The 27,966-nt window shown below is 45.5% G+C and overlaps 1 protein-coding gene across 3 annotated transcripts; it reads left to right on the top strand.

Moving 5' to 3' along the window:
- Positions 1-688: 688 nt before the first annotated feature.
- WDR91 (WD repeat domain 91) lies at positions 689-27,567 on the top strand. 3 transcript variants are annotated; one of them, XM_073327363.1, is made up of 15 exons: positions 689-919; positions 7,086-7,265; positions 8,149-8,356; positions 10,239-10,321; positions 11,924-12,054; positions 14,548-14,725; positions 15,005-15,163; positions 17,046-17,245; positions 17,618-17,768; positions 19,901-19,995; positions 20,895-21,063; positions 22,057-22,165; positions 24,140-24,252; positions 26,169-26,366; positions 27,025-27,567. In XM_073327363.1, exons 1-15 carry the CDS (start codon positions 797-799, stop codon positions 27,187-27,189), a joined length of 2,262 nt encoding a protein of 753 aa, XP_073183464.1. In that variant the 5' UTR covers positions 689-796; the 3' UTR covers positions 27,190-27,567. The 3 variants fall into 3 exon arrangements, with proteins under 3 accessions (XP_073183464.1, XP_073183465.1, XP_073183466.1); XM_073327364.1 differs by lacking the exon at positions 27,025-27,567 and having other exon boundaries at positions 24,140-24,304; positions 26,169-26,256; XM_073327365.1 differs by lacking the exon at positions 27,025-27,567 and having other exon boundaries at positions 24,140-24,285; positions 26,169-26,255.
- Positions 27,568-27,966: the final 399 nt, after the last annotated feature.

Below are 27,966 nucleotides of genomic sequence, written 5' to 3'. Positions count from 1 at the left end.
CCAGCACCAGCAGGGGTCTTGGGCCAACGCTCCCAGCACTCATGGTGCCCCCGAACCGCCCCCCCCAGAGCACCCACGCCCCCCTGGCCAAAGGTTTAGTTAGGGTATATAGTAAAAGTCATGGACAGGTCATGAGCCCTGAATTTTTGTTTACTGTGAGCTGTAGCTCACGAAAGCTCATGCTCAAATAAATTGGTTAGTCTCTAAGGTGCCACAAGTACTCCTTTTCTTTTTGCGAATACAGACTAACACGGCTGTTACTCTGAAACCTGTTTACTGTCTGTGATCTATCCATGACTTTTACGAAAAATAGCCATGACTAAAATGTAGCCTTACTAATGAAGGATGTCCAGTTTCTAAGCATAAATTATTGATTTTGCTCTTTGGCCCCATGGAACTACCCCTTGGGGCTGTATATAAGACTGGCCAGACTGGGTCAGAGACCAATGGTCCCTCCAGCCGAGTATCCGGTCATCTCACAGCGGCTGGGGCCAGATGTTTCAGTGGGAAAGAACTGAACAGGGCAGTTATCAGGTGACGCACCCTGTCGCCCAGTGCCAGCTTTTCGCTCAGCCACCAGCCCCTCCCGCCAGGATCCTCAGGGAGAAGGCGGCATGTGAGAGGAGGAGAAATGGGTGGGCGGAACTTGAATGGGAGGGGGCGGGGCGAAGCGAGGGGGCGGGGCTAGCCGCGGAGGGGCGGGGCCGGGCCGTGGAGTCCGGCGCCGCCGGCTCGCCGCAGCCTGGGCTGGTTCCTCTGCGCCGTGAGCCGGCTGCCTGGGCGGCTCAGGGGCCTGATGGCGGCGGCGGCCGAGCGCACGGACGAGCTGGTGCGGGAGTATCTGCTGTTCCGCGGCTTCACCGGCGCCTTGAAGCAGCTGGATGCGGAGATCAAGGCGGACAAGGAGAAGGGCTTCCGGGTGAGGCCGCCTGGGCGGGGGCTGGGGGCGCCCGCGGGGAGCAGATGGGAAGGAGGGAATGGGGCTGGCGCCTGGGGGCAGGGGTACAGTGTGCGGGCGGTGTGGGGGGGGGGACGGGGACGTGAGCAAGCCTTTTGAGACCCTCGCTCCTGAATCTGGGACACCCAGCGTGCCCTATGCCTGACCCTCTCGGTTTGGTGTGAGGTTGAATGCTTTGTAATAAATAACAATGACTTAGCCATGTACCCTCGGTAATGGGTGCAAGGTGTGGGTTTGCCAGGGCATCAGGGAATGCGAGTGAGGGCATGGGTGGTCCTTGTGGCCTACCACAAGGTGGGTTACATGAGTAAGGGGTAGGCCATACCCCATGGCAGTTTGCTGCTGCTGTGGGATTGTGGCGCTTGGGGAATTTAGTGTTGGGAGATCATTATCTATTTTAGAGTTTTTTAGCATCTATCACTGCAGTGCCTGAGTACTTCCCTGAGATGCTAGAGATGAATAAATCAGCACAATGAGATCCCTAATGGACTTTGTGGAGTCTTCTACCTTTCTTCGCTCCCTGGTAGAGGCTCTGCTTAGGCCTTGGCTACACTTACAGATGTACAGCGCTGTGAGTGAAACCCGCCTTCGTACAGCTGAGTAGGGAAAGCGCTGCAGTCTGTCCACACTGACAGCTGCCAGTGCACTGTCCTGGCTACATTTACAGCATTTGCAACTGCATTGGGAGCGATGCATTATGGGCAGCTATCCCAGTATTCAAGTGGCTGCAACGTGCTTGTCAAATGCGGGGGGGAGGTTGGAGTGTGACAGAGAGTGCTGAGAATGTGTCAGCGAGCTGTCTTGTGAGTACAGACCCCCGTCCCTCCCCCGCCTCTCTCTCTTACTCACTCACTGAAAGCAAGAAAGAAAGAAAGAAAAGAAAGAAAGGGAGTCAGAGCGCTCTACGTGCCTTGCCAGGCACAGTGTGGACGGGGAGTAAGGTAGAGCGCTCTGGGAGGCTTTATTGCGGTATAACGTGCAAGTGTAGCCAAAGGCTTGGGGAGTAACATCTTTTATCATGATGCTGATTTTAGTGGAAATGCTTCCTGAAAGAGCGGTGACTGAAGGGGTGTTAACGGGCCACTTCACCTTGAATAAAGAAAAGGAGGACTTGTGGCACCTTAGAGACTAACAAATTTATTAGAGCATAAGCTTTCGTGAGCTACAGCTCACTTCATTGGATGTATACAGTGGAAAATATAGTAGGAAGATTTTATATACACAGAGAACATGAAACAATGGGTGTAACATACATACAGATTGTAATTAGTGATCAGAAAAGGTGCGTTATTACCAGCAGGAGGGGGAACCTTTGGAGTGATAATCAAGGTGGGCCATTTCCAGCACTTTACAAGAACAGTAAGGGGGGAAATAAACAAGGGAAAATAGTTTTACTTTGTGTAATGACACATCTACTCCCAGTCTTTATTCAAGCCTAAGTTAATTGTATCCAGTTTGCAAATTAATTCCAATTCAGCAGTCTCTCATTGGAGTCTGTTTTTGAAGTCTTTTTGTTGAAGAATTGCCACTTTGAGGTCTGTAATCGAGTGACCAAAGAGATTGAAGTGTTCTCCGACTGGTTTTTGAATGTTATAATTCTTGATGTTTGATTTGTGTTCATTTATTCTTTTACATAGAGACTGTCCAGTTTGACCACTGTACATGGCAGAGGGGCATTGCTGGCACATGATGGCATATATCACATTGGTAGATGTGCAGGTGAACGAGCCTCTCATAGTGTGGCTGATGTGATTAGGCCCTATGATGGTGTCCCCTGAATAGATATGTGGACACAGTTGGCAACGGGCTTTGTTGCAAGGATAGGTTCCTGGGTTAGTGTTTTTGGTGTGTGGTTGCTGGTGAGTATTTGCTTCAGGTTGGGGGGTTGTCTGTAAGCAAGGACTGGCCTGTCTCCCAAGATCTGTGAAAGTGATGGGTCATCCTTCAGGATAGGTTGTAGATCCTTGATGATGCGTTGGAGAGGTTTTAGTTGGGGGCTGAAGGTGATGGCTAGTGGTGTTCTGTTATTTTCTTTGTTGGGCCTGTCCTGTAGTAGGTAACTTCTGGGTACTCTTCTGGCTCTATCAGTCTGTTTCTTCACTTCAGCAGGTGGGTATTGTAGTTGTAAGGATGCTTGATAGAGATCTTGTAGGTGTTTGTTTCTGTCTGAGGGGTTGGAGCAAATGTGATTGTATCATAGAGCTTGGCTGTAGACAATGGATCATGTGATGTGGTCTGGATGAAAGCTGGAGGCATGTAGGTAAGTATAGTGGTCAGTAAGTTTCTGGTATAGGGTGGTGTTTATGTGACCATCGCTTATTAGCACTGTAGTGTCCAGGAAGTGGATCTCTTGTGTGGACTGGTCCAGGCTGAGGTTGATGGTGGGATGGAAATTGTTGAAATCATGGTGGAATTCCTCAAGGGCTTCTTTTCCATGGGTCCAGATGATGAAGATGTCATCAATTTGCAAACTGGATACAATTAACTTAGGCTTGAATAAAGACTGGGAGTGGATGTGTCAATACACAAAGTAAAACTATTTCCTCTTGTTTATTTCCCCTCCTACTGTTCTTGTAAAGTGCTGGAAATGGGCCACCTTGATTATCACTCCAAAAGGTTTTCCCTTCCCCCCCCCCGCCCCCTCCTGCTGGTAATAGCTCACCTTTCCTGATCGCTCTTGTTACAATCTATATGGTAACACCCACTGTTTCATGTTCTCTGTGTATATAAAATCTCCCTACTGTATTTTCCACGGTATGCGTCCGATGAAGTGAGCTGTAGCTCACGAAAGCTTATGCTCAGATAAATTTGTTAGTCTCTAAGGTGCCACAAGTCCTCCTGTTCTTTTTATGGATACAGACTAACACGGCTGTTACTCTGAAACCGTTCACCTTGAAATACGTGTTAATTATTTATGCTGAATTCTGTTCCAGCTACGTATTTAGCAGTGGCACTCTAAGGGTATGTCTTCATGAGCAACGCTGCGGCAGCGCTTTAACGTGCCTGTGTAGTCGCGGCACCAGTGCTGGGAGAGAGCTCTCCTGGCCCTGTAAAAAAACTCACCTCCACGAGGGGAGTAGCTACTAGCGCTGGGAGCACAGCTCCCAGCGTCGGTGCGCTGTCTACACTGCCACTTTACAGTGCTGAAACTTGAGCGAGAAAGTTGCAGCGCTGTAAAGTGGCAGTGTAGATAAGGCCTAAGGCTACATCCACACCAGCACTTTTGTCTCTATAACTTATTTCGCTCGGGGGGTTGAAAAAACCACTCCTCTGAACGACCTAAGTTACACCAACAAAAGTGCCAGTGTGGACATGCTATGTCAGCGGGAGACGCTCTCCTGCCAACATAGCTATTGCCACTTGTTGGGGGTGACTTAATTATGTCGATGGGAGAGCTCTGTCCCGTTGGCATAGAACGGCTACATGGGAGATCTTACAGCAGCATCGGTACAGTGTACCGATTGCTAGTGCAGACATGGCCTGAGTATGTTTCCCAGACCTGAAGAAGAACTCTATGTAAGCTCAAAAGCTTTTGTCTGGTTTGGTCTAGGCTAGAAAATTATGTTGGTATAACTGCGCCACTCAGAGCTTGGAAAATCCACACTAAGTGACATATTTATACCAACCTAACCCTGGTGTAGCCAGCGCTATATCGGACTTCTCCTATCACCCTAGCTACTCTGGGGAGGTGGAGTTCCTGCGCCGATGGGAGAAACTCTCCCACTGGCAGAGGTAGCATCTTCACTAAGCACTACAGAGGCCCAGCTGCAGCGCTGTAAGTGTAGACAAGCCCTCTCACCAACAGAAGTTGGTCCAATAACAGATGTTACATTACCCACCCTGTCTCTCTAGTCTCCTTAAAGAGGAGGGTCTTGCAGTGTATCCTGAAGGTCACTGGATTCTAGATTAGTCTGACTTCCTTTGGAAGCTTATTCCTATAGCTTATTCCTCTCTTCTGAGAACACTTTATCTCCAGCTACCGTGTGGTTCAGCTGGGGTTTTGTAAACTCTGTTGTTCCAGAGAGAGGACACTTTTAGCAGGTCACAGGTGGAAGTATGGTTGCTTATGTACCTAGGTCCTGACCTTTTTAGGGCCTTAAAGACCAAGGCTTTGAACTGCAACAGGAGGAGCCAGTGGAGGGATCAGAGTCTGAAGCTGACAAGCTAGTGGTGCTCTGTCTCACTGAGGAGGTGGGCAGCCACTTTTTGTCCATGGTGTGGCCTCTTCATTGTTGACATTCGTTCCCGGACACAGTACGTTATAATAATCTAGACTGGAAGTGTCAGATTTATGGATTGCTATGGCCAAAGCCTTGTCTGGGAGATAGGAGCCAAGTTTCCTAGAAAGCTATAGATGTCTGCCTATATTGTAGTGCACTAACCCTTTGCAGAGTGCAATATGCTTCTGTGAAAGGTGCTATAGAAATGCAGTTGTTATGATTATGATCCTTGTATTGTGGTTCCCAATAAATGCTTCGTAATCTAGATAATTTGATTTGCATGCAGGTAATACATTATCATCTGGTGATGAGCTGACTGCTAGCTAACTCATAGCTTCAGAGTGAGCTGTGGTTGGAGATGGTACTAATATGACAAGGGACATAGGATTGGAAGGGACCTCCTGGTCATTGAGTCCAGCCCCCTGCTATTGCAACCCTGCTATGTAATCGAGATGGGCAGAAAGATCTGGAGGAGAATCAACAACTTTGACTTAAGCCATTCTTGTTCCTGAAGTTTTAACAAATTATTATTATTTTATATGTACAGTTGGGAACCTTTAAGCATTTTAGATAGACAAGATAGATACTTATGTAGAATTATACAGAACTTATCATCTCTGAACACAGTATTGGATACAGTCTCCCTGTGATCCACAGGACTAAACATGCTCAGGTTCTGTGAATGCCAGTGAGTGTCTATCTTTGTTTGCCCGAGGCATAAGTCATACTGCAACCTTGTTCTAGGCCCTAAATCTAGATATTTTTATAGATGACCAACTTTCTCTGCAACCAACTGTATAGCCATGTATAATAAAGTTATTGAATAAAATGAAAACCTCCTGCAGTAGGTGAAATCCAAGCATAAGGACCAGCAAGTAACTGATTGTGATTGAAGTGTCACTGTCCAGCAGCTAAAAAAAGTGCAAAAAGTAAAGTGATAATATCTGATGGTGAAAAGTAAACGAGAGTTTAAGCAGTTTCAGTTATTGTGTTTTTGTAACCAGCATAGAATCTTTTTTTTTTTTTTTAGGCTCATGTTGGCCATCAGAAATTAGCACACTGAAATCCTGGTCTTACATCATTGTTCCACACCATTCAATGTCCGTGTCAGAAGCAATTTAAAAGGGACTGTCAACATAAGGCTCCTATGTTGTAAACAAATGAGCTTCTATGCCTATGTTCCTAATATGCTAAGTCAGTGATCCCCAAACTACTTCTGTTGCACCCCACCCCTTACTAGTAATGCAATCTATCTGAGGCTGGAAGCAGAGGTGAGATCAGGGCTAGGGGCCCAGGCTGGGAACAGAGCGGGGCTGGGTGGTGCTCTCGCCGAGCCCCCTGAATGTTCCTCCGCGCCCCCACAGGGGGCGGGGCATGCCCCAAAGCTTGGAAACCTTTGTGGTAGGTAATTTAAAAGTGAAAGGTTAAAAATATAGTTTACTTGATACGATGCTCTTTGTTCGCTTTTTGCATTGTTCTTATCTTGGATAAATGAAGTTAGTTTCATTTTCAGGTTTTTGTATTTGTATTTCAAACTATAGGAGAATATTTTTGTTTAAAAACATTATCAATGCAATTTTAAAAAGTGTGGAAACATTTCTGATGGCCATAGGTTTTATAAAAGCATGTGTTTACAAAATGTGAACTTTGACCGAAAGATTGGCAGTATCACTTTTAGCTGTTCTGCAATTGAAAGATACTGTAGATGGGAGAATGTTACTATAGAATTGAAAACATATATCTATTTACTGACTTAAATAGCTAATGCAAAAAATTCTTTGATTCCAACTGTACTTTTGTGGTTAAACCTCAAGCATCAAGCTGTGTATCTATTCTTGTGTAAGTGGAACTGTCACATGACTGAAACAAATAAGCGAACTTTTTTGGTTCCCCATTTCCTTCATCAGGTGGATAAAATAGTGGAACAGCTGCAGCAGTTTGTTCAGAGTTATGATCTGGCTGCCCTTCGGGATTACTGGAATTATCTTGACCGGCGCCTTTTCAGTCGTTTGGAGGATGTGTACCGGCCTACGGTGAACAAGCTGAAAACCAGTTTATTCCGCTACTACCTCATCTACACTGTTCAGGTATATATTAGTCCATTTGTTCTTAAGATTCTGCTTAAATGGTGTTCATTCAAATAAAATGAGTAATTACCATATTTGGCCCGATAACTCGGAGGCCCTGGTGTTTTGGCTCTAGTTGTGGAGGGGTTGAGTGAGGTCAGTAATAAGACAGAGTCAATGTGTAGAAGGGTGAGTTTTATTTATTACAAGCATCTCTGTGGCACTCATCACTATAGTATCTGGGTGCTTTTTTCGTGATTTAAGTTACAAGTGACACTTCCCCTATGACTCTGTCTGACAACACCAGGAACTTTACATCACTTGTGCATGAGGAGCCTTGTCAGTAGGCTAAATGGGTGGTTTGCAGGGGGGATGTCAGAACCATCAAAAAAGTCTTTGGAAGACCTGTTCTCCCCCATTCCAATCCCCTGTTCTGGACACATGTTCTGGCACCATCCTTCTGGTGAAAGAGAACTGGATGAGATTTTCTTTGGGTTCCATCAATTGTAGGTATAGGTATTGAGTAACTCGGGGCATGCCCTTCCTTGCCCTAGGGGCTTAAGCCATTAGACCTTGTCTAAACACACAAGCTGCACTAGTTTAACTCAAATCAATTTAATTTAAATGGGTGTAAACCCAACCATTCGTAGGCAAGACCTTCGTGATTGTGACAAAGGAGATCTGATTCAGTGCATTTTTTTAGTGTATGGATTTGGGATTCTTTAGACATGATAGTTTCCATTTTGTTTTGTGTTAATTTGAGTTGCTTTTCCACTGGTCCCTTTGATGATACGACTGGGTATATGGTTTTGCTCTCTGTTCTGAGCTCAGGGTAACTATATTTTGGATTTCTTGTACTAGGAAGAGGTAAAACTCAAGTCACATTCTGCTTCATATGTTTCAGACAAACCGGAATGACAAGGCACAGGAGTTCTTTCTCAAGCAGGCCTCACAACTCCAGAACCAAGTGGAGTGGAAGGATTGGTTTGTTCTGCCCTTCCTCCCCACCCCAGATTCAAACCCTGCCTTTGCCACATATTTCTCACGACAGTGGGCAGACACATTCATTGTGTCTCTGCACAACTTTCTTAGCGTCTTATTTCAGTGCATGCATATCCTTTTAGCTTCAGAATAATATTTGCTGTTCTGTAGCTGTTTCATACCCCCTCAAGTGAGTAAAAGTGATGTTCTGCTTATTACAGCAACACTGCCAAGAATCTAATGGCATAGAATACTTTAAATGCTGCCTTAAGACCGTTGCTAAGAGTGGAGGCTAATCCAAATCAATAATCCAGATCTTTGGTGATCATCCATGGATGTTGGAGAGATCATTTTGTTTAATGAACTATCAATTATTTTATATTGAAGACTAGTGTTATACTTGCAGGGCCAAACTTGGCCCTCGCATAAGTAACTCCCACTTAGTCAGGGCTGAGGTTAGCCCAGTGTTAGTGGCTGGGGTGTAGTGACCACCGAACTACTGTGAGATGCAGGCCTGTTCTTGAGCCCTTTCCCTCATTTTCTGGACCAGCAGAGGCTCGAATTGCTGCAAGGTGATTCATGATGGCTCATTGGGAGGATGTACAACCCTGTGCTCATGTGGCTTTGGGTTTTTTGGGGAGTTCCATCCACTCCTTTTCCAGTGTGAAGAAAACTGTGTCATGTCATCAGGCTGAGGGCAGTTTTATACAGAAGAAAAAAATGATAGTTTGGATCAGTGGTTCTCAAACTTTTGTACTGGTGACCCCTTTCACACAGCAAGCCTCTGAGTGCGACACCCCCCCTTATAAATTAAAAACACTTTTTTTATACATTTAACACCATTACAAATGCTGGAGGCAAAGCGGGATTTGGGGTGGAGGTTGACAGCTCACGACCCCCAATGTAATAACCTCGTGACCCCCTGAGGGGTCCTGACCCCCAGTTAGATGTTACATGCTTGTTCTTGTAAGTGACCTTCCAATTTGTATATTAGCAGTGTGTCTCTTTGCATAACAGTTCTGGGGGGGAGATGGAGAAGAGGCTGCAGGACTGAGGGGTTCTATTAGAAATTACTCTTGGCCATCATTTTAAGACTATTCCAAGCAAACATCCACATTTAAATCAAGACAATCTTTGGTTTTGGAAAACAGCTCTTTAAACTGTTCCAGGAGACAGCCTCAGTCTGGAAAGAAAAAAAGGAGGACTTGTGGCACCTTAGAGACTAACCAATTTATTTGAGCATAAGCTGTAGCTCTCTAGGTTAGTCTCTAGGGTGCCACAAGTCCTCCTTTTCTTTTTGCTAATACAGACTAACACGGCTGCTACTCTGAAGTCTGGAAAGAGACCACTGAAACTCCTACAAGTTGTTAGGGCCTGTGTGCATGGGATTAAGACCTTGAACAAATGAATAGATGTGCAAAGAGTTGGTCTTTGCCCATAACGAAACTAGAAATGCCTATTGGATCTTGGTCTAGGCAGAGCCTCACTATATTGTCTGGAAAAGCTAAGCATCATGGGGGGAGAAGGTGTAAACAGTTCACAAGCTACAGTCCCAGTCCACCTTCATAGAGCGATGGGAAGGTTTGCCTTGTGCCAGAGTTGGAAGTCGGGAGAGCTGGCTTCTGCTTCTAGCTCTGTCATACACTTGTTTGAGCCAGTGAAAGTCACTTAACCTCAGTGGCTCTCTGTTTCCCATCAAAAAATGGGAATAATAATACTACTACCTTGCATAAATGTTGTGAGATTAATTCTTTAGTGGTTGTAAAAACACTTACAGATCCCCAGACGGAGGGTATTGCGGAAGTACAGAGTAGATGTAGTTGAATAAATCCATGATTTTACCCATGCCCCTAGCTATCCATGCTTGCTCCAAGGACTAGTCGGACTTGGTCTGTCTACCACTTGCCTATAAGGCAAAACCCGGACGAGTTCTGTGCATTAACTTATGTGGAAATGTCTTAGCTAAATAGGATGTGCAAATGCTGTTTTGGGTTTCTCTTTAACCTTCCTTACCTGTCCCAGCAATCTTGAACTTTGATGCCGAATGTCAGAGGAGCGCTCTCATACAGGAAGAAAATGATATTTTGCGTCAAAAGGTCAGAGGGGTGTGTGTGTGCGTGTGTGTGTATTGTATAAATAGGATGCCAAAATCAGACACTTGAATGTATTATTTTGGGGTTTGGTTAATGGACTCTTGTTGCTTTTGTTCTACTGTCGCTTCTGTTTAACTTTGCTTCTTGTTGACAAGATTCTGGCTTTCAAAAGATTTATTCAGTCTTTGTCTATCTGAGAAAGTTTCACCAGTTTTATTTTTAAAAAAAATTAGTTCTGTTAAACCATTGCAAGCCCTTACGTGAGTACTATTATTTTGGCTTAAGAATGTCTTATTTTGGGTTGGCTTAAACCTGTTCCCAGTCAATTTAAGCAAAACTGAAATAAGTGTCCACATAGCCTTTTTGCACCAGTTCAACTACATTGGTTTAAAATCACACCTTAAGTTAAACCTTTCTTGTGTTGCAAGATTTTAGTGTAGTCTAGTTCCCCAAATATGCTAAATTTAAAATTAGTTTTTAAAGGAACATAGTCTAGGAGTTTAAGCTCCAAACTTTACCCTCTGCCTCACAAAAGCTTTATGATCAGATGTTCCACTTCCTGAAATGCATATCCTGTTTTACTGGAAGCTGATCTACTGTATTGTTTGCCTGTCCTAAGATTCCGAAGGATGCCAAACGTAGTTTTTGACATGCTGTTTATCTGCCGTTACTGGGGACAGGAAGACCTGTGTCTATGCAAAGTGCAAGGGCTGAAAACCTTTGCTGTAAGGAATCTGTGAAGATGGCTAGTGCATGTGTAGGGAGTAATAGAGGTGTTTTTCCAATTTGATATCTAAAAATTCATACTATCATGCACTACTTTTGTCAGCCAAACTGAAGCTGTCTTTTATCCTTGCCATGTTACTTGGCTTTGTTTGTAGAATGTAGTGTCAACTTTTAAACTGTACTTGGTAAAACAATACTTTTTTTTTTTCTTCCCCTTCTTTTTCTTCTTCTTTCTGGCTCGGGATATTAGTTCAAATTAGAAAGGGGACAGCTACCTGTGAAACATCTTAAATTTTTTTTTAAGAATTAATTCGCATTTTGTGAATAAATGGCAGCTTTCCTTTGAAATCTGTGGGGAGTAAGAAGTGAATCTGGATCATTGTGGTTTCACTGTCCAGGTTGAGTGAGGTACAATAAGTGAACAGTATGATAAGAAAACTAGACTCTTAAAGTCCCTTAATTTTCAGTCACTTAGGATGTTACTAATAGGTGAGAAATTAAATATGAATCTTATCTATGTCCCTCTTCTACCTGAAAAACCAGAAGCCTCATGAAGTACTGACTCGCTCGAGCTAGTTTGCTTTCATAGTTCTTGCTGGCAGAGGAGAAAGCAACACTAGAATAGCTGCTTGTGGAGAAAAGTGAGGGGTTTTAGCAGGCAGTGATTTCATGTGCACAAACCATTGATTGTTCTCTGCTGCTCTGAATAAGTATTCAACATTGAGCCAGTCAGAGCAACTCCACTTTTTTCCACAACCTACTAGAATTGTTGGACTAGCGCTGCTGGGCTAAGAAATGGCACATGGTGGTGGTGTCGCTTGTCATTGACATGGAGGGGAATCAAGTGAAACCTCAACTAACTCTGTTCCCTTGTTGTAGCTCTTTGCCTTGCAGGCTGAGACCTGCCGAATGAAGAAAGAGGAGCAGCAGCAGGAGGAGGAGGAGTCAGTTGTCCACCACAAACTGCCTGCTTACGTGTCCAACATGGATCGACTTGGGGACAGTGAGCTGTGAGTGTCTCGGTAGGGTCAGGCAGCTACAGGGGATGACAGCCTCTTAAACTTTTGTGCTGTGATGAGAGCCCTTTCCCTCCTTTATGCACCTAGCATGTGAAGTGATGAAATTTCTTATAGAATCCCACTTGGGTAGGATTTCATCTCGCAGAAATGAATTGTGTGACGCAATGGATTGTCTCTCCTGTTCTTCCCTTTTGGTGGGGGCCCATTATTCTGTGTCCCTGTCAGAGCTCTGACATTCCCACGCCAGCAGCTATTCTGCCCTTAAATAATGACTTTTCTATAGTCGTGGTCCAAAACCACATCTTACCTCAGTGATACTACGCTGTTTTGGACCATGACTGTAGTCTCTGAGGGGTGGAGTTCCTGCCTCACATCTACCTATCTTACTAGCTGGGGACACCCTTTGGCACCTGCCTATAAATGCTGTTCCTACGTGACTCTGGTTGCTGTTGAGCAAGAAGTAGTGTTCTTTTCTGCTTCTCATAACGCAAGAACTAGGGGTGACCCAATGAAATTAATAGGCAGCAAGTTTAAAACAAACAAAAGGAAGTATTTCTTCACACAACTCACAGTCAACCTGTGGAACTCCTTGCCAGAGGATGTTGTGAATGCCAAGAGTATAACAGGATTCAAAAAAGAACTAGATAAGTTCATTGAGGATAGGTCCATCAATGGCTAATAGCCAGGATGGGCAGGGATGGTGTCCCTAGCCTCTGTTGCTGGAAGCTGAGAATGGGCTTCAGAGGTTGGATCACTTGATGATTACCTGTTCTGCTCATTTCCTCTGAAGCACCTGGCATTGGCCACAGTTGGAAGACAGGATACTGGGCTATATGGACCTTTAGTGTGACCCAGTGTGGCTGTTCTTAAGACACTTCCCTGCTGCAGCGGGGTTACCTCGCTGCCTTACAGTTCTCGCAGCACTTGCTAACATGAGCAAAAGGCTCTCTTCCGCCCTGCAGAGTGGCACTCAGAACCACCAGACCAATGAGCTGGCTCCAGAAACACTATTTTAAAGTGTGTGCCTGTTGCCCAGTCTGAAACCAGTAAGCCATAGTGGAGATCATGGCTATGCAAGTGATGATGCAAGATTGTCTAGCTGGCTGACGTGTATTGAATTAAACTCTTATTTTTTGTGAGGCCTAGTCTTCAAACTTGAATTTAGTTTGCATGTCTACATCTTACAAGATTATTCTAGGAACATAAATTTGGCAACGAGAGCTATTTATTAATTTTACTGGGACTTGGACTTTCCCTGCATCTATTTTATTTGAGTTGAGGCACTGCAGAGTTGAGCGAATCTCTAATGCTGCTGGCAGTGATCTAAACAAAGCTGTGTAGTTTTGAGTGCATGCACAGAAAAGGAGCTTTCAACTGCTTAGAGCTTCATTTTTGAGCTTATCAAATTAATAGATTTTGAGGGCAGAACAGGAGACCATTATGATCCTATAGTCTGTCATCCTGCATAACACAAGCCATAGAATTTTATCCAGGGATTGATGCATTGAGTACTGAGCCACATGGAAAGTTTTAAAGTTCAGCTGTATTTGAGGAAAAGAAAGGGGCAAAAAAGAAAAATATTTTCCCAATGTCGCTTTTGTGTATCTGTATGAGGAAAAACTGACAGCATCCGTGGCTTTTCTTATCTGCGCAACTCAAATGACTAAAGTGATTTCGGTCACTCTTTCCTTTAGAACAAATATACAGGCTTTGGGTTGAGACCAAGCTTGGAAATTGCAGCCTGCAAGCTGAATGAGTTGAAGTGGCTGGAATGGAAATATTGTGTCATTAACTATAAACACTGCAGTGGGTACAGGTTCTTGAAGTCAGACACTGGGAAGTGGTACAGCAGCTAGCATCTTGGGCTTCCTCTTTTTTCATGCTGTCTCTCTGGCAAGGGGGGTGTATGGGAGTGGAGATGATTTGGAACACAGAGGCCTAAACTTCACTAATTGTTTGGTGCCCGATTTGAGGCCTGCATTTCAGAACTGCTGAACATCAGTAAGTGCTGGTGAAGTCAGTTGGAATTGGGGTGCTCAGCACTGCTGGGAAGGCCCACTGACATCTCACATTGGGAATCCAAGATTAGTGGGCACTTCTGAGAACTTGAGCTTTAGTGTTTCCAAGAGTCTCTCTTAAGTACCTGATTTGGAATCTTCTTAAAGGTTCCCCCCAGACCTGAAAACACTTCAGTGAAAGCCTGACATGGGCCCAGTGCCTCCCAGGGTCTTTGAAAGGCAGCTTTAGTTTGTTGGCTGAATTCTGAATGAATTCCCATGGGCTGAGAATGTTGACATGGTGAGGCTTTTTGTTTTGTTTTTAAAACCTGATTTTACCACAGGATGGATCAGCCCGCGGGAATGAATCTCTGTATTTTGGAAACTAGAAGCAATGTACTCCCCACTCCTCGGTTATTAGATCTGTCCAGGTTGGTGCTCTGGTTACACCCCTTTCAGGTGTCTTATTTTTATTTTTTTAAACCAGTGATATGACACACAGCCAGAGGAGCACCGCACACTCTCTTCAGTCCCGAGGGGGCTTCCTATCCTCTCTGCTCTCTCAGGGTAAGAAGGGCCCTTCTAGACCAGCTCTGACAACTGGAGTCTCCCCAACGCAGGCTGGTGGGATGTTGTTAGGGAAGAAAGAACCATCAAACCATCAGGTAATTCTTCAGTGGGTTCATTGTAAGATGATGCTTGAATAGCCAAGGAGCTAACCTGCGCCACCTCTGCTATTGGCTTATCCTTGAACCTGGAAAACCCCCTCCTGCAATCTACCATCTTGTTCTCGTCTGGATCCCAGGACTGAGTGGCCATCATTCTAGTGCTGCATTGGTCTGAGAGCAGCTGGTATCTCGCCTCCCATTTTGCTTTTTATTCAAAGGTCTGGCACAGGGCATTAACAGGGCTCAGGTTTTACAGATCTTCTCTTTGCCTTCCAGAGCACCAAAGGAAAGGAGGTGGCAATAGGCTGCAAGGATGTAAAGAGTCACTTCACTGGGCTTACAACAAGCGAGCCTAGCTCAGTACTGCAGCGTCAGAGGCGTCTGCAGGATCATGGGAAGGAAAGAAAGGAGCTGTTATCGAAAGTAGCTTCCCAGGTATTTGGCGATATCACAGGTGGTCTTGGCATTGTACTGTTGTACCGCGCAGTAGAACTTAATAAGGCAGATGCACTTTTTTTGTAAAATCCCCAGCCTGATATTCTAACGCCTCTTGGCTACATGAAAGGTCAGTTATTCTAGCTAACCGGTTACTCTTTTCCCATTCATAGAGTATTTCTGCAGATTTCTAGCAGAATAGAGGAGGGATCTGGGTGTAAAGCAGGAGTCAGAAGAGTTCTCTCCTGTCTCCCTCCTCACCATCTTCAGTGGGCCCCAGCTGTGCATCTTCAAATGCATGATGTTTAGTTCTGATCTCACTTTATCAGCAATGATACCTAGAGACAAGCCTCAGTACAAGCTGGCGACCAGCTGTCAGCCAGAATTAAAATCCCTATCTTTAAAAAGTGGTGCTGTCCCAGAGAAGCTAGCAGCTCTTATTCCAGTGACCACTCATTCTTCACTGTAACAGCCTGGGCTGTGGAGAACAGTTTGACAGGTTTTCCTGGGAAGAAATGCAGAGGCTTGAGGCCTCACCTGTAAGAGTTAGCAACATGTCTTTTACAGAAGAGTGGATTTGCTGTGGGTAGGCAGGTTGCAGAACAGGAGCCACCCCGTGAAAAGCTACGTTTCAGGCTTTAGAAAACCTGTAGGTCAGTAGTGCCACATAAAACAGCCCTGTGTTGTTGGTGAAAACCCTACTGTAAAAGAGACAGGACAGCAGCAGCTTGTATTGCTTATCTCAGAGACCCGGGCTTGAGGGCCCTTATGAGGACGTGGTAGGGACAGCAGTGCTTATCAATCCTTCCAGGTGGCTCTTCATTGGGTGAGGTGGCACTGCCAGATCATCCAGACCACAATGTGACCTTTGCAGTATTCAGTGTTTTTTTCCACAGGCATTCAGCAGTGTTCCCTTCCACGCTAAGTGACGTGAACAAGGGTGACGTTCTGAGGCTTCTGTTTCACAGGCTCTTTGCAATCACGTGACTGCAGATGGGATTTGATTCTCTCCTGTTGCTCAAAGCAGGCCAATAGTATAAATGCAAACAAAAAAAAAAATCCCCAGTTATGCTTTTGAATAACTTGACCTCTCCAAATAATGCTGTAACAAGATGCTGTCTCCAGGGATCTCCAGCTCTGCTGCTTTCCATCTCTTGTCATAAGAGGAGGGATGACCTTGTGGGACTCTGGATACCTTTGTTTAGTTCCTGACTGCCACAGACTTCCTGTGTGAATATAGGTGTATTGTTTAATCGCCATACTTCCGTTCCCTATCTGTAAAATGGGCATAATATTTCTCCTACCCTCTCTCTATCTTGTCATCTTAGATTATAGACTCTTTGGCTTTAAGTGTTTGTATTGTGCCCATGTATTGCCACCATGGGGCTGCAATCTTGATTAGAGCCTGCATACAATAATAAATCCAAATATAACCATGATCTGGATAACTAATAAAAATTGAGCCAGGCAGAACTGGGCGTGAAGAGGAACACGACGTGACGTATCTGCATTGGTGTTTAAAACCTTCACAGAGTTGTCTGGTTAATCTGCCACTTTGACAGGCTTTCATTAGAAAAAGATCAGGTTAAAACTAGAACTCCAACCTTTTTTATAAAAGCTCCCTGACGCACGCCATGCGATATGCTCTTTTTCCCAAGGGCAGTTGTGGAAAGGTGCCCGAGGCACACGCTGTGACTGTAATAATGCTGTTCCCTCCAAAAGAACCTTCTAGTTATTGCAAAAGGATTTTAGCCCCTGACCAGCAACTGTGCCTCTAGTAGCGCAGCTCTTCAGTTCTCTAGTTTGTCAGGATGGATGTGAGTCTCTTAGCCCAGGACTGCTGCCTGGCTGTACTTTCTATAGGGTTCTTTCCTTGCTTTAGGGGCCGAGTGTTGAGAAAAAGCCGGAGACTGGTGCTACTGAGGCAGAACCCTCACCTGAGCTGCATATTGAGCCATCGGAAACCCTCACCAAAGCTTCCGCGTTCAGCACAGACGCTGGAGGTGTCAGACAGGAGCAGCCGTTCATTGTCCTGAGCCAGGAAGAATACGGAGAGCACCACTCCTCCATCATGCACTGCAGGTAGTGGGGACACTTTTCATGCAGTGGAGGTGGGATAGGATTATTATCTCCTTGGGAAGGGAGTATAGGAGCTACTCCCAAGGTAGCATTTCAAGGTGGCCGGCATAGTGTGAGTGCCTTTGCTCCGGGGGGAATGCCGGTGACGTACAGGAGAATGAAATCCATGGGAAAGCGGGAGGGTGTCCCTAAAGGGCATCACGCTTTGAAATTCTGTTCAGATTCTAGTACTGCACCTGATATCTCAGCACCTTCAGTTAAATGGCTGCATGTCGCTCTAGCAAAGGAAGACTGTTGAACTATGTTTAGAGGGAGACGTTTCTAACCATGAGTGTAAGAAGGAGAATGCTTGTTGATGTTTTCTTCTGTGCACAGGGTGGATTGCTCTGGGCGGAGGGTGGCCAGCTTGGACGTAGACGGGGTCATCAAGGTGTGGTCTTTTAATCCCATGATGCAGACCAAAGCTTCGTCTGTTTCCAAATCTCCACTGCTCTCTTTAGAATGGGCAACCAAACGGGACAGGCTGGTAAGTAGCACATCTGCTTGTATACTACGGAGTTGCTACTGATGCCTAGCAAATAGGGGTTATGCATCCATGGGCATGTTCTGCTGAACTTCAAATAAAATCAGGATAATATCACATGTCAACATATACATGTAGGAACAAAGAATGTAGGCCATACTTACAGGATGGGGGACTCTGTCCTTGGAAGCAGGGACTCTGAAAAAGATTTGGGGGATGTGGTATATTCAGTTGAACGTGAGCTCCGAGTGTAACACGGTGACCAAAAGGGCTAATGTGATTCTGGAATGCATAAACGGGAATCTCAAGTAGGACTAAAGATGTTGTTTTACCTCTGTATCTGGCACTGGTGTAACCACAGCTGGAATGTTGTGTCCCGTTCTGGTGCCAACGATTCAAGAAGGATGTTGATAAATTGGAGAGGGCTCAGAGAAGAGCCAAGAGACTGATTAGTGTCTTAGAAAACATGCCTTATAGTGACAGATTGTGCTCTTTGTTAAGCTAAATAGACTCAAAGAGAAGGTTAAAGGGTAACTTGTAGGTACTTATGGACTGTAATCATGGGGGAAAAAATATTTAATAATGGGCTCTTCAATGTAGTAGTGAAAGGTATAAAATGAACCTATTCAGACTGGAAGTATGGTGTACATTTTTAATGCTGAGAGTAATTAACCATTGGAAGAATTTACCAAGGTGAATTCTCCATCATTGGCAGTTTTTAAATCAAGATTGGATGTTCTCCTAAAAGATCTGCTCTAGGAATTATTTTGGGGCAGTTCTCTGGCCTGAGTTCTACAAGAGGTCAGAGGAGATGATCACAAATGCCCCTTCTGGTCTTGGAATCTATGACAATGGAAGGGAGTTGTAAATTTAGGGGATGAAGAGCTGAAACAGAGGAGAGAGTGGGAGTATATCTGGAACAACTCAGCAGAAATTCAGTGCTGCCTGCTTTAGTAGGTAGACCAAAGGACTGGAAGTTGGGGTGCTGGCTCCTGTTTCCTGACTTGCTGTGTGGCCTTGGCCAATTCAGTTATCCCCTTTCCAGAGTTGGGTGGATAACAGCTTTCTCACGGGGACACTAAAGCTTATTTAATTTTCATTAAGTGGCTTGAGACTTTCAGAAGACCGGCCCTGTGGAAGTGAAGAGCACTACTCCTTATCCTACTGGATAATAGGACAAGGCTTAATTTCTGTGTAGTCCATTCACCTGAGTAACTTTTATTGTCTGTAATTCTATGGGACACAATAATAGGATTTTACATCATCCCAGGTGGGCAAAGTGGGAGGGAAATGGTCCTGTGACGGGAAAGGTTGTTCATATTAAGGAGTTTCTAATGTCTTGCTGCTCCGTCTGAAATGCTGTCCAATTAAAGCTAGTTCTGCTGTTTGGGTGTTTTACTTCCCTTGTTCTTACTGAGACATTTCATGCAAATGTAATCTTTCTTGCTTAGAAGTCTCTACTGCTTGTTCCCCAACTGATAATTGTGGCCTGAGGATTTTTAAAAGTAATGGGTTCACATCCAGTGGGATTCAGCAGCATGAGAAGATGAAAATCCAAAGCCGAATTATTGTTTTCTCTTAATAAAAGCAGGGACAGATGCATTAATATTGCTGATGTGTATATACTTGGCCCATTTAAATTTATATTTCTCCTTCCCCTGAACAAAAGGAGGCATCCCTGTTTCCCTAGCTCTCCCCCAAGAAGGAGGCATCCCTGTCTCCCTAGCTCTCCCCTGTCATTCTGTAGGCTCCATGACCGTTTTTGCTCTACGCCAGATCTCTACTCTTAATCTGACACCATTTCTTCCTCCCCATACTCCTGCAGTGCATATCCTGCTTCTGGAAGATGACTTGTTCCTCCCCAGGGTCCTAACCTAGTCCTGTTTCCAAAGTGGCCACAAACTTACCCCTCTCACTAACACCATGCTTTAGGGGCTTTCTAAGAGTAAACTCCCTTGGAATATAGCCAGTCTCCTGTGGATATCCACAAGGGGATAGGAAACTTTCTGATTGATATGTAGTCAGAAGTGAGTGTTCTAAAGAGAAGATTTCCCATGTGGTGTAGTGGTTTGGGGGCAGAGCCATCATCCTCAGTTCCTTACTTTCCATTTCTCTCCCTCATGCTTGGTTTCAAGCTGTTGCTGGGCAGCGGGGTTGGGACAGTTCGTCTCTATGACACCGAAGCCAAGAAGAATCTCTGTGAAATTAACATTGATGAAGACATGCCCAGGTAATCCTGAAAAGCTCTTTGCATTCCTCTGTCTGTTGAAGAGTAGATGTGCTTTCAAAGTTTCTCCTGCATTCATAAGACTCTGTTACCCAGCCCCTATTTCCGAAGGCAGTTTCTGTCTGGTCCTGTGTGAAACAACTGCCTTGTGTAACAGGAATTGTTTCATTGCACACTACTTCTTGATAGCAACCTGCTTCTAGTCCTCTGTAGAGTTTTTTTCAGGATGCTTACTAAGTCTCAGAGCCATCATATAGATGTTTGCCAGGAAGATGGACATATCACTGAAGTGACAAATCAACTCTGCATGTGGTCTAGTCTAGCAGCAGACAAGCAGGACACTTATTGTAATCCAAAGTGTGTTAGTGGGCTTTAATATCCCTACATTGAGAAGTCTGGCATCTTTTGTGCGACTTTTAATTAGTCCATTATGAATTACCTTTAACTAGTACTAACTCTGGTGGCCACCGTATTCTGCCATGACTAATGCACAGCACTCTAAATTATGTTCTTTATGCACAATATCAAGTTCTATCCCAACACGGAAATAACCCCCTCCTCCAGTGAGTGAGCAGATGCTGTTGAAGACATGTTAATGTGTGTGCATTCTGGCTAGCAGCACCAAACCCCCTCAGCACAGACTGTTTTTGCTAGCAGCAAGAATTGTCTTGGGTTGGGGATGTGGTGTGGTTACCATGTCAGGTTGTCATGAAACACGTAAGTCCTAATCCTGCATGGCCGCCGGCTGCTGCTGCTCTGAAGGCCTTGCCAAAGCAGCCTTTCTGGGGGGGGGATTTCTACCTGGGTGAGGGGGAGAGCTAGGAATGGTGCCCACTTTGGGCTCCCTCTCTGGGTTTCTTATCCAGAGGGACCAAGTTGACTGTGGGTGCTGTGTATTTCAGGATCCTCTCACTTGCGTGCAGCCCAGGTGGCGCTTCCTTTGTTTGTTCCGCTGCAGCACCAAGCCTGATCAACCAGCTGGACCTCACAGCCTCTGATACTGGAGGGAGAGGCATGAACCAAGTTCCAGGGAAGCTGCTTCTGTGGGACACTAAAACCATGAAGCAGCAGGTATTGTCTCATGTCTTCACTCCTTGAATCTTCTCACTAAGAACAAGGAAGCATTTTTTCTCCTAGCCCCCTCTTTAATTAGCAATCTCACTCTCCTCCACTTCCCAAATAAAACCACAACTGAGTAACTAACCAGGCTTATTTTTGAGGGTTCCTTCAGAATACCCCAGCCCCTTGTTTTCTTCTCTTCCCTAGCCCTTGCGAGGGCTTACATGGTTGAATGTTGCTTTCTCCAGCCTCTGTTGTCCCAATCTGAGGTATTTTTAGCAGAGCCAGGTTGCTCCTGCCACCCCCTGTGCTGCCTGGTTAGCACGTGAGGGACACGTTCAAGGTTCACATTTTCCACTTAGCACTGATGCTGAGGTAGCTGAGCAAACCACAGTATTATGAACACTCAGTGCCACAGCCTTGGCCGGTCACGTTAGTCGTCAGGCTGAATGTAAAGGGATCAACATACAATGCATTATTCCTTTTATTTCTAAAGTGCCTGTAGCATCTGGGTGCATTTATTGACATATTTGTGTAAGGAAAAGCCTCCCAGAGGGGATATAGCTCTCCTGGCTTCTTTGCTTCCTAGCTTTTTATATGGAAGGGTAAGACTCAAAGGGGAGTCGTGCGCCCTGTCATCCTGTCCCTATGACCAGTCTGAGCAGACTATGCTCAGACTCTGTCTAATAATTGGCAGAAGTTGGTTCTGTAGTCTTGGAGCCATGACCAAGAAAGCTCTGACTCAGCCAAGCTGAACTGTTGGTTCTGTCAACTAACACGTCCTGACGAAATGCAGCTACCATCCAGGGGTGCAGTTAGAGGTGGTCATAGGGTGCGTAGGTAGGGTGAAAGTGAGGAGGTGGGATTCCAGGTTGTGGAGGGAGGGCTGTCAGTCTGAAGTCTGGCTAAACAAACTGGATACCTTGGTGGTATCTGCCCCATGGAAGAGGTTTGTAAGGACATAAGCACAGAGTGAAATCCACTAATGGTGACTTTACCTTTTAGCTCCAGTTTTCTCTTGAACCTGAGCCCATTGCCACAAACTGCACAGCCTTTAACCACAACGGCAACCTGTTGGTCACTGGAGCAGCGGATGGAATAATTCGTCTCTTTGGTAAGCGGGGGTCTCAGATGACAACTTGGGTCCTGTTTCGCTTTTCCTAGCTGAACTGTCCCCAGAGTGCTCCTCAACGCAATGAGGTACACATGGGTAGTGCCGTGACTAAAGGCAGAGATGGCAGCCCCTAGTCTGGGAGCTATTCCTTGGGGCAAGCATGATTTATTGGAACCAGTTTTTAGTGGGGGAAGTTGGATGCTCGTTGAAATGTCATAGAATTCTTCTCCTTCCCCTCCGGCCCCCAAGAACAGGTGGAAGCTCAGCTTAACCTCTCATCTGGTGAGTGGCACTTCAAGCAGTGCAATTACCCCTAACACAGCACCAAAATCACATTGGTGTGAGCCCAGGCTCATAGATATTAAGGTCAGAAGGGACCATTATGATCATCTAGTCTGACCTCCTGCACAATGCAGGCCACAGAATCTTACCCACTCACTCCTACAATAAACCTCTCACCTATGTCTGAGCTATTGAAGTCCTCAAATCATGGTTTAAAGACTTCAAGGTGCAGAGAATCCTCCAGCAAGTGACCCGTGCCCCATGCTACAGAGGAAGGCAAAAAACCCCCAGGGCCTCTTCCAATCTGCCCTGGAGGAAAATTTCTTCCTGACCCCAAATATGGTGATCAGCTGAACCTTGAGCATGTGGGCAAGATTCACCAGCCAGATACCCAGGAAAGAATTCTCTGTAGAAACTCAGATCCCACCCCATCTAACATCCCATCACAGGCCATTGGGCCTATTTACTATGAATAGTTAAAGATCAATTAATTGCCAAAATCATGTTATCCCATCATACCATGTCCTCCATAAACTTAATCGAGTTTAATCTTGAAGCCGGATAGGCCTTTTGCTCCCACTGCTTCCCTTGGAAGGCTCTGGAGTAAGGCATCAGTTCATGACCATCTGGTCCAAAGATGAGTACTGCCAGCGAGCTGTTCTCTCCCCTTCCCGTCGGCTGTTTCCAGCTCATTCTCTCTGTATGCTTTAGCCCATACCTGTGTGTGTGGAAGCCCCGCATCCTGCTCAGTGTTCTCTCCTCTGTCAGCATTGGACTTGCACTTGCCTAGCTAAGCCTTCAGACTGATGTGCTGAGAGACCATCAGTCACTCGTGCTAGGCAGAAGTGAGGATCCTAGAATGACGGAAATGACCGTTTAAAAGGACTGAGTGCCATCGTCTTCTGAACGCACTGTGGCCTCTCTGAGGGAGGTCACTTGTTCTCTGGCTCAGTGTGGCTCTGCGTCAGGCCGTCGGCATGCACAATCTTCCTTCCCTGTCCAAATGAGTTTGGAGGTTAAAAAGGAAGGCAAAATTGCATTTGATGCTCTCAAGTGTCTTTGCTCTAGTGACAAATTTGTGTAGACAGGCAGGTAGGCTGTTACAGTAGGCTGCAGCCTTCGCCACAGCTTTCCTCATTGCGCCTTACCCCTCCACAAGAGGTAGTTCTACCTTTCCTCATGTTCCACTTCCCCTCCACGCTACAGGGAAGAACCTTCCTCTAGCTGAAGGGAGGCATTTAAGACCACTACGTTCTGTGATAGAACCTAGTGTCTTCCTGCATAAGAAGATTGCCGGGAAAAATGCTATCCTGTTTTCCTAAATAACACACTCTGTGTTCGTCTGTCCTGGCGTGTTGTACTGCTGGACAGGGGATTGCCTAGAGAAGCCATTGGGCTACCATTGGCAGCCTCTTATCTCATCTGGTGATGCTCTGAGGAATGGGTGTACAGCCCTATAAAGCCAGAGGAAGTGGGCTTGGATACAGGGCCTTTTGGGATAATAGAAGAACGATACATGTGAGGGATCCTTGGGCTGGGGTGGGTGGAAGGGAAATTGGCATGGCTGGAGAATGGGGAACTGCATGCTGTGTGGAGGGAAGGCACAAGACACCGTGCCTTCAGTTTTAAGAGCCCTTTCTCTGTTTCCCACCTCTGTGCATAGTGACTGTTCAGGGATTGCTCTCCCCTCAGATATGCAGCAGCATGAGTGTGCTCTGAGCTGGACAGCGCATGACGGGGAGGTCTACTCTGTCGAATTCAGCTATGATGAAAACACAGTTTACAGCATAGGAGAAGATGGGAAGGTAGGCTCTGCGTGACCTCACGGCGAGAAGAAGGTAGCGAGATCCTACACAGGTGTGGTAGTGACATGTTCTCCCTGTTCATCAGCTGTGTTGTCTTTGCGCTGCGTGCTGTTCCTTCCTGCACAGCTAGAGTGGATGGGCTCTTTTATTGTGCATTGACAATTCCATCCCTGGGGCTGTTTCCCTCTCTTGGCAGGCAGGCCAGTCCACATGGGAGAAGGCGGTTCAAGGGGGGGGGGAACACTTACCTCTGATGCACACTGGGAGCAGTTCCTGGTGGGTGCAAGTGCTGTGAAGCAAGTATTGTAATAAGGAAGTAGTGATGAGTGGTCTGAGGAGGAAGTGGTTGATCAACTGAAGAGAAGAGGTGGGTGAAGAGTTGTTCATTCCACTGTGTATTGAATGCATGCAGTGTGCCAGGCGCTGTAAAGAGGTATAACACAGTCCTTGCTCCAAGGAGCTTAAAATCTGATTTCAGTATCTTCCTACACTAAACCTGAATGTCTTCCCCAGCGTGGAGAGCTCCTATCCCCCCTCTGCCCACCCCTTGGAATACTCCTTTAATTGAGATTGGGTCAAAGATGGACAAGTGCTGATGCTTGTTGCTGTGCTGCTAAGACAGCCAACCAAACCCCATCTTCCTTCCAGTGTATATGTTAAATATCCAAGCAAGTCAGGTGGCTCTTGGGATGGCTAACTCAGGGGAGATCCCAAGCTGGGAAGTGGCTTAGTCGCTGTATTTGGATTTATGAGACTAAAGATATTTGCTGCCCAGGCCTAAGGTGCCATCATAAACTGAGTGTGTCCAATCATTATTTAAAGCCACTAATAACCATAAATAGAGGCCAGCAACAGCCTGAACCATATAACAGCAATGGCTAGTTTAACCTAAAACAAAGAGAAAATCGACCAATTTGTGGAAAAATTGGAAAACGTCCAGCGGAGGGCAACAAAAATGATTAGGGGACTGGAACACATGACTTACGAGGAGAGGCTGAGGGATCTGGGATTGTTTAGTCTTTGGAAGAGAAGAATGAGGGGGGATTTGATAGCTGCTTTCAACTACCTGAAAGGGGGTTCCAAAGAGGATTGATCTAGGCTGTTCTCAGTGGTAGCAGATGACAGAACCAGGAGTAATGGTCTCAAGTTGTAGTGGGGGGCGGTTTAGGTTGAATATTAGGAAAAACTTTTTCACTAGGAGGGTGGTGAAACACTGGAATACGTTACCTAGGGAGGTGGTGGAATCTCCTTCCCTAGAAGTTTAAGGTCAGGCTTGACAAAGCCCTGGCTGGGATGATTTAGTTGGGGATTGGTCCTGCTTCGAGCAGGGGGTTGGACTAGATGACCTCCTGAGGTCCCTTCCAACCCTGATATTCTATGATTCATGCCTCAAACTCATGCCTGAAGCAGCATTCCCCTGCCCAAGAGCCTTCATCAAGGTAAACCTTGTAACATGCCCTGAAGGCCGACGCACTGCAGGGCTGCCTGACCAATGCGGAGCGAGTTCCAGAGCCAGGGACCCTCTGCAGAGAGCACCCTGCCAGCAGCTCCCTCTGTTGTATGATGGAGGGCTCCACTTAGAGCACCTGCATGGATCTCTGTTGTGGTAGTACGGCCCAAGGGGCGAGGCAGTTTCCAGTGATGGCAATTACCTATTGGAACAACTTACCCTAGGGATGGGCTGGATTCCCCATCACTGGGGTGTCATTTTACAAGATCTGCTCCAGCTCAGCCAAAAATTAGAGGCATGATAAAGGGCTGACTGGGTCAGATTCTATGGGCTGCGTTATGCAGATCAGATTAGATCATAATGCTTCCTTCTAGTCTTAAACTCTATGAATAGTACTGAACTCTGTGATACCTCTACCATGAATCTATTTCACTGGAAACTTTTATCCCCTCTTTTGCTGTCCTAGTTTATTCAGTGGAATATTCACAAAAGTGGCTCAAAAGTGTCTGAGTACGCCCTTCCCATGGATGCCACGGGCCCCTTCGTGCTCTCAGGATACAGTGGATATAAGCAAGTCCAGGTCCCGCGAGGAAGGCTTTTTGCTTTTGACTCTGAAGGAAACTACATGCTGACCTGTTCCTCCACTGGGGGCATCATCTACAAGGTAAGGGTATGAAAAACAATGGGGGGTTGTTGGAACTGACACAAACAAGCTTCCTTATCCAGAGGCTGAAATTGCAGCCTTTTGCAAGAATCCGTTAGTACTTTGAGCCAGTAAATGGCCACCACCAACTTGTAGCACAGGCTGGGCTCACTGGTAAGTCTGATTTTTTTTTTTTTGTGGGTGCATACACACTTAACAGTGGTGCACAGCAGGTAGATTGTTTTGTTACAAAAGCCCCATTTGAAGCAGTTTTCCTTTCTGTAAATGCCTAGGAAGAATCCGATATGTGTTGGATGGGATAGACTTCTACAGGCTCAGGATAGCTTAGTGCCAAAATCACAACCAAAGTTGCATTTTGCTGGCTAATTTTGCCCCTTTGCTCTACCTGATGTACTCTGTGCACGCTATTGCTGGATCTAGTATGAATTTCCTTCTACTGGGTGCCTTTTTAAAGTACTTTAAGGAAGAAAAATGACCATTTCCCTCCTCCACATATCTACCTAAAGCCCAAACTTGTCCTTGACACAACTGAAGGACATGTGCCTATTGGGGCACCTAGGTTATGTCAGGCTTTAGATTCCCAGTTGAGCAAGCTGCTTCTGGGAAGAAACCTGCTTTAATAAGTTCTTGTGATCTGTCTTCCCAACTCCTGTTTCAGCTGAACAGTGACGAGAAGATCCTGGAGAGCTGCCTCTCCCTAGGAGGACACAGGGCCCCAGTAGTCACCGTGGACTGGTGCACAGCCATGGATTGTGGGACCTGCCTCACTGCTTCAATGGATGGGAAGATCAAATTAACAACCTTACTTGCTCAGAAACCTTAAACTGAGCAGCACTGATAGGAAAGAACCAGATGTGTTATGAAATCCAGTGTTAACCATAGAGGAACAAACTACGTGGAAGAGAAGAAGGTGAATTACCTGGACCAAAACTTTTTTACAAACAGCAAATCACTGCAGATAGGAACCTGTTCAGCTACAGGAACAATGGCTGTACTGAAGAACCGACACCCTAAGATGACCTGTTTTGGCAGCTGCGGAGCCTCCGGCTCTAAGTTGGGGTAGGACAGGTCGAGGTTACATGCAAATGTAAACTGAATGTTGACCTGCATTTTAACACGATGGCTCCAGCTGAAAATGCCTGCATGAAACTCACAGTATTCTGTATTTAATCTTTTTCTTAAAATAAACTGTTCACTTGCATTTGACTTGTGTACTTATTGCTGCAATAGATTCATACTGTGACGTTGCACTCCACATGTTTATGGACATATGCTTATAAGTATGATTATGACATAACTGGAATATGCTTTATTCAAAAGGTTTCTTGTAAGGTATCATAACAAAGGTTATAACCTACTGAATATATTCCTCCTATTTGTATGTGCGTAGCATTCTTGTATCTGAAGCTAGAAATATGAAGTGCAACTCTGAGGTCCTATTGTAATTATGCAAAGTGTGGGCAATTAATGGTGGCTTACAATCTTGATGGCTCCCATTGACTAGGACAGTTGGTTGTGAATGGATTTATTTACCTGCAAGCCTTCCTGTGTATGTGTGGGCCAGCCCATGGATAATGTATCATGTGACGTTCTTCTGGAA

Source organism: Lepidochelys kempii, chromosome 1 (assembly GCF_965140265.1).
Source record: "Lepidochelys kempii isolate rLepKem1 chromosome 1, rLepKem1.hap2, whole genome shotgun sequence".
Taxonomy (NCBI): Eukaryota; Metazoa; Chordata; order Testudines; family Cheloniidae; genus Lepidochelys; species Lepidochelys kempii.
The sequence above is the reverse complement of the archived record's forward strand: the minus strand, read 5'-3'. Positions and strand labels throughout refer to the sequence as shown.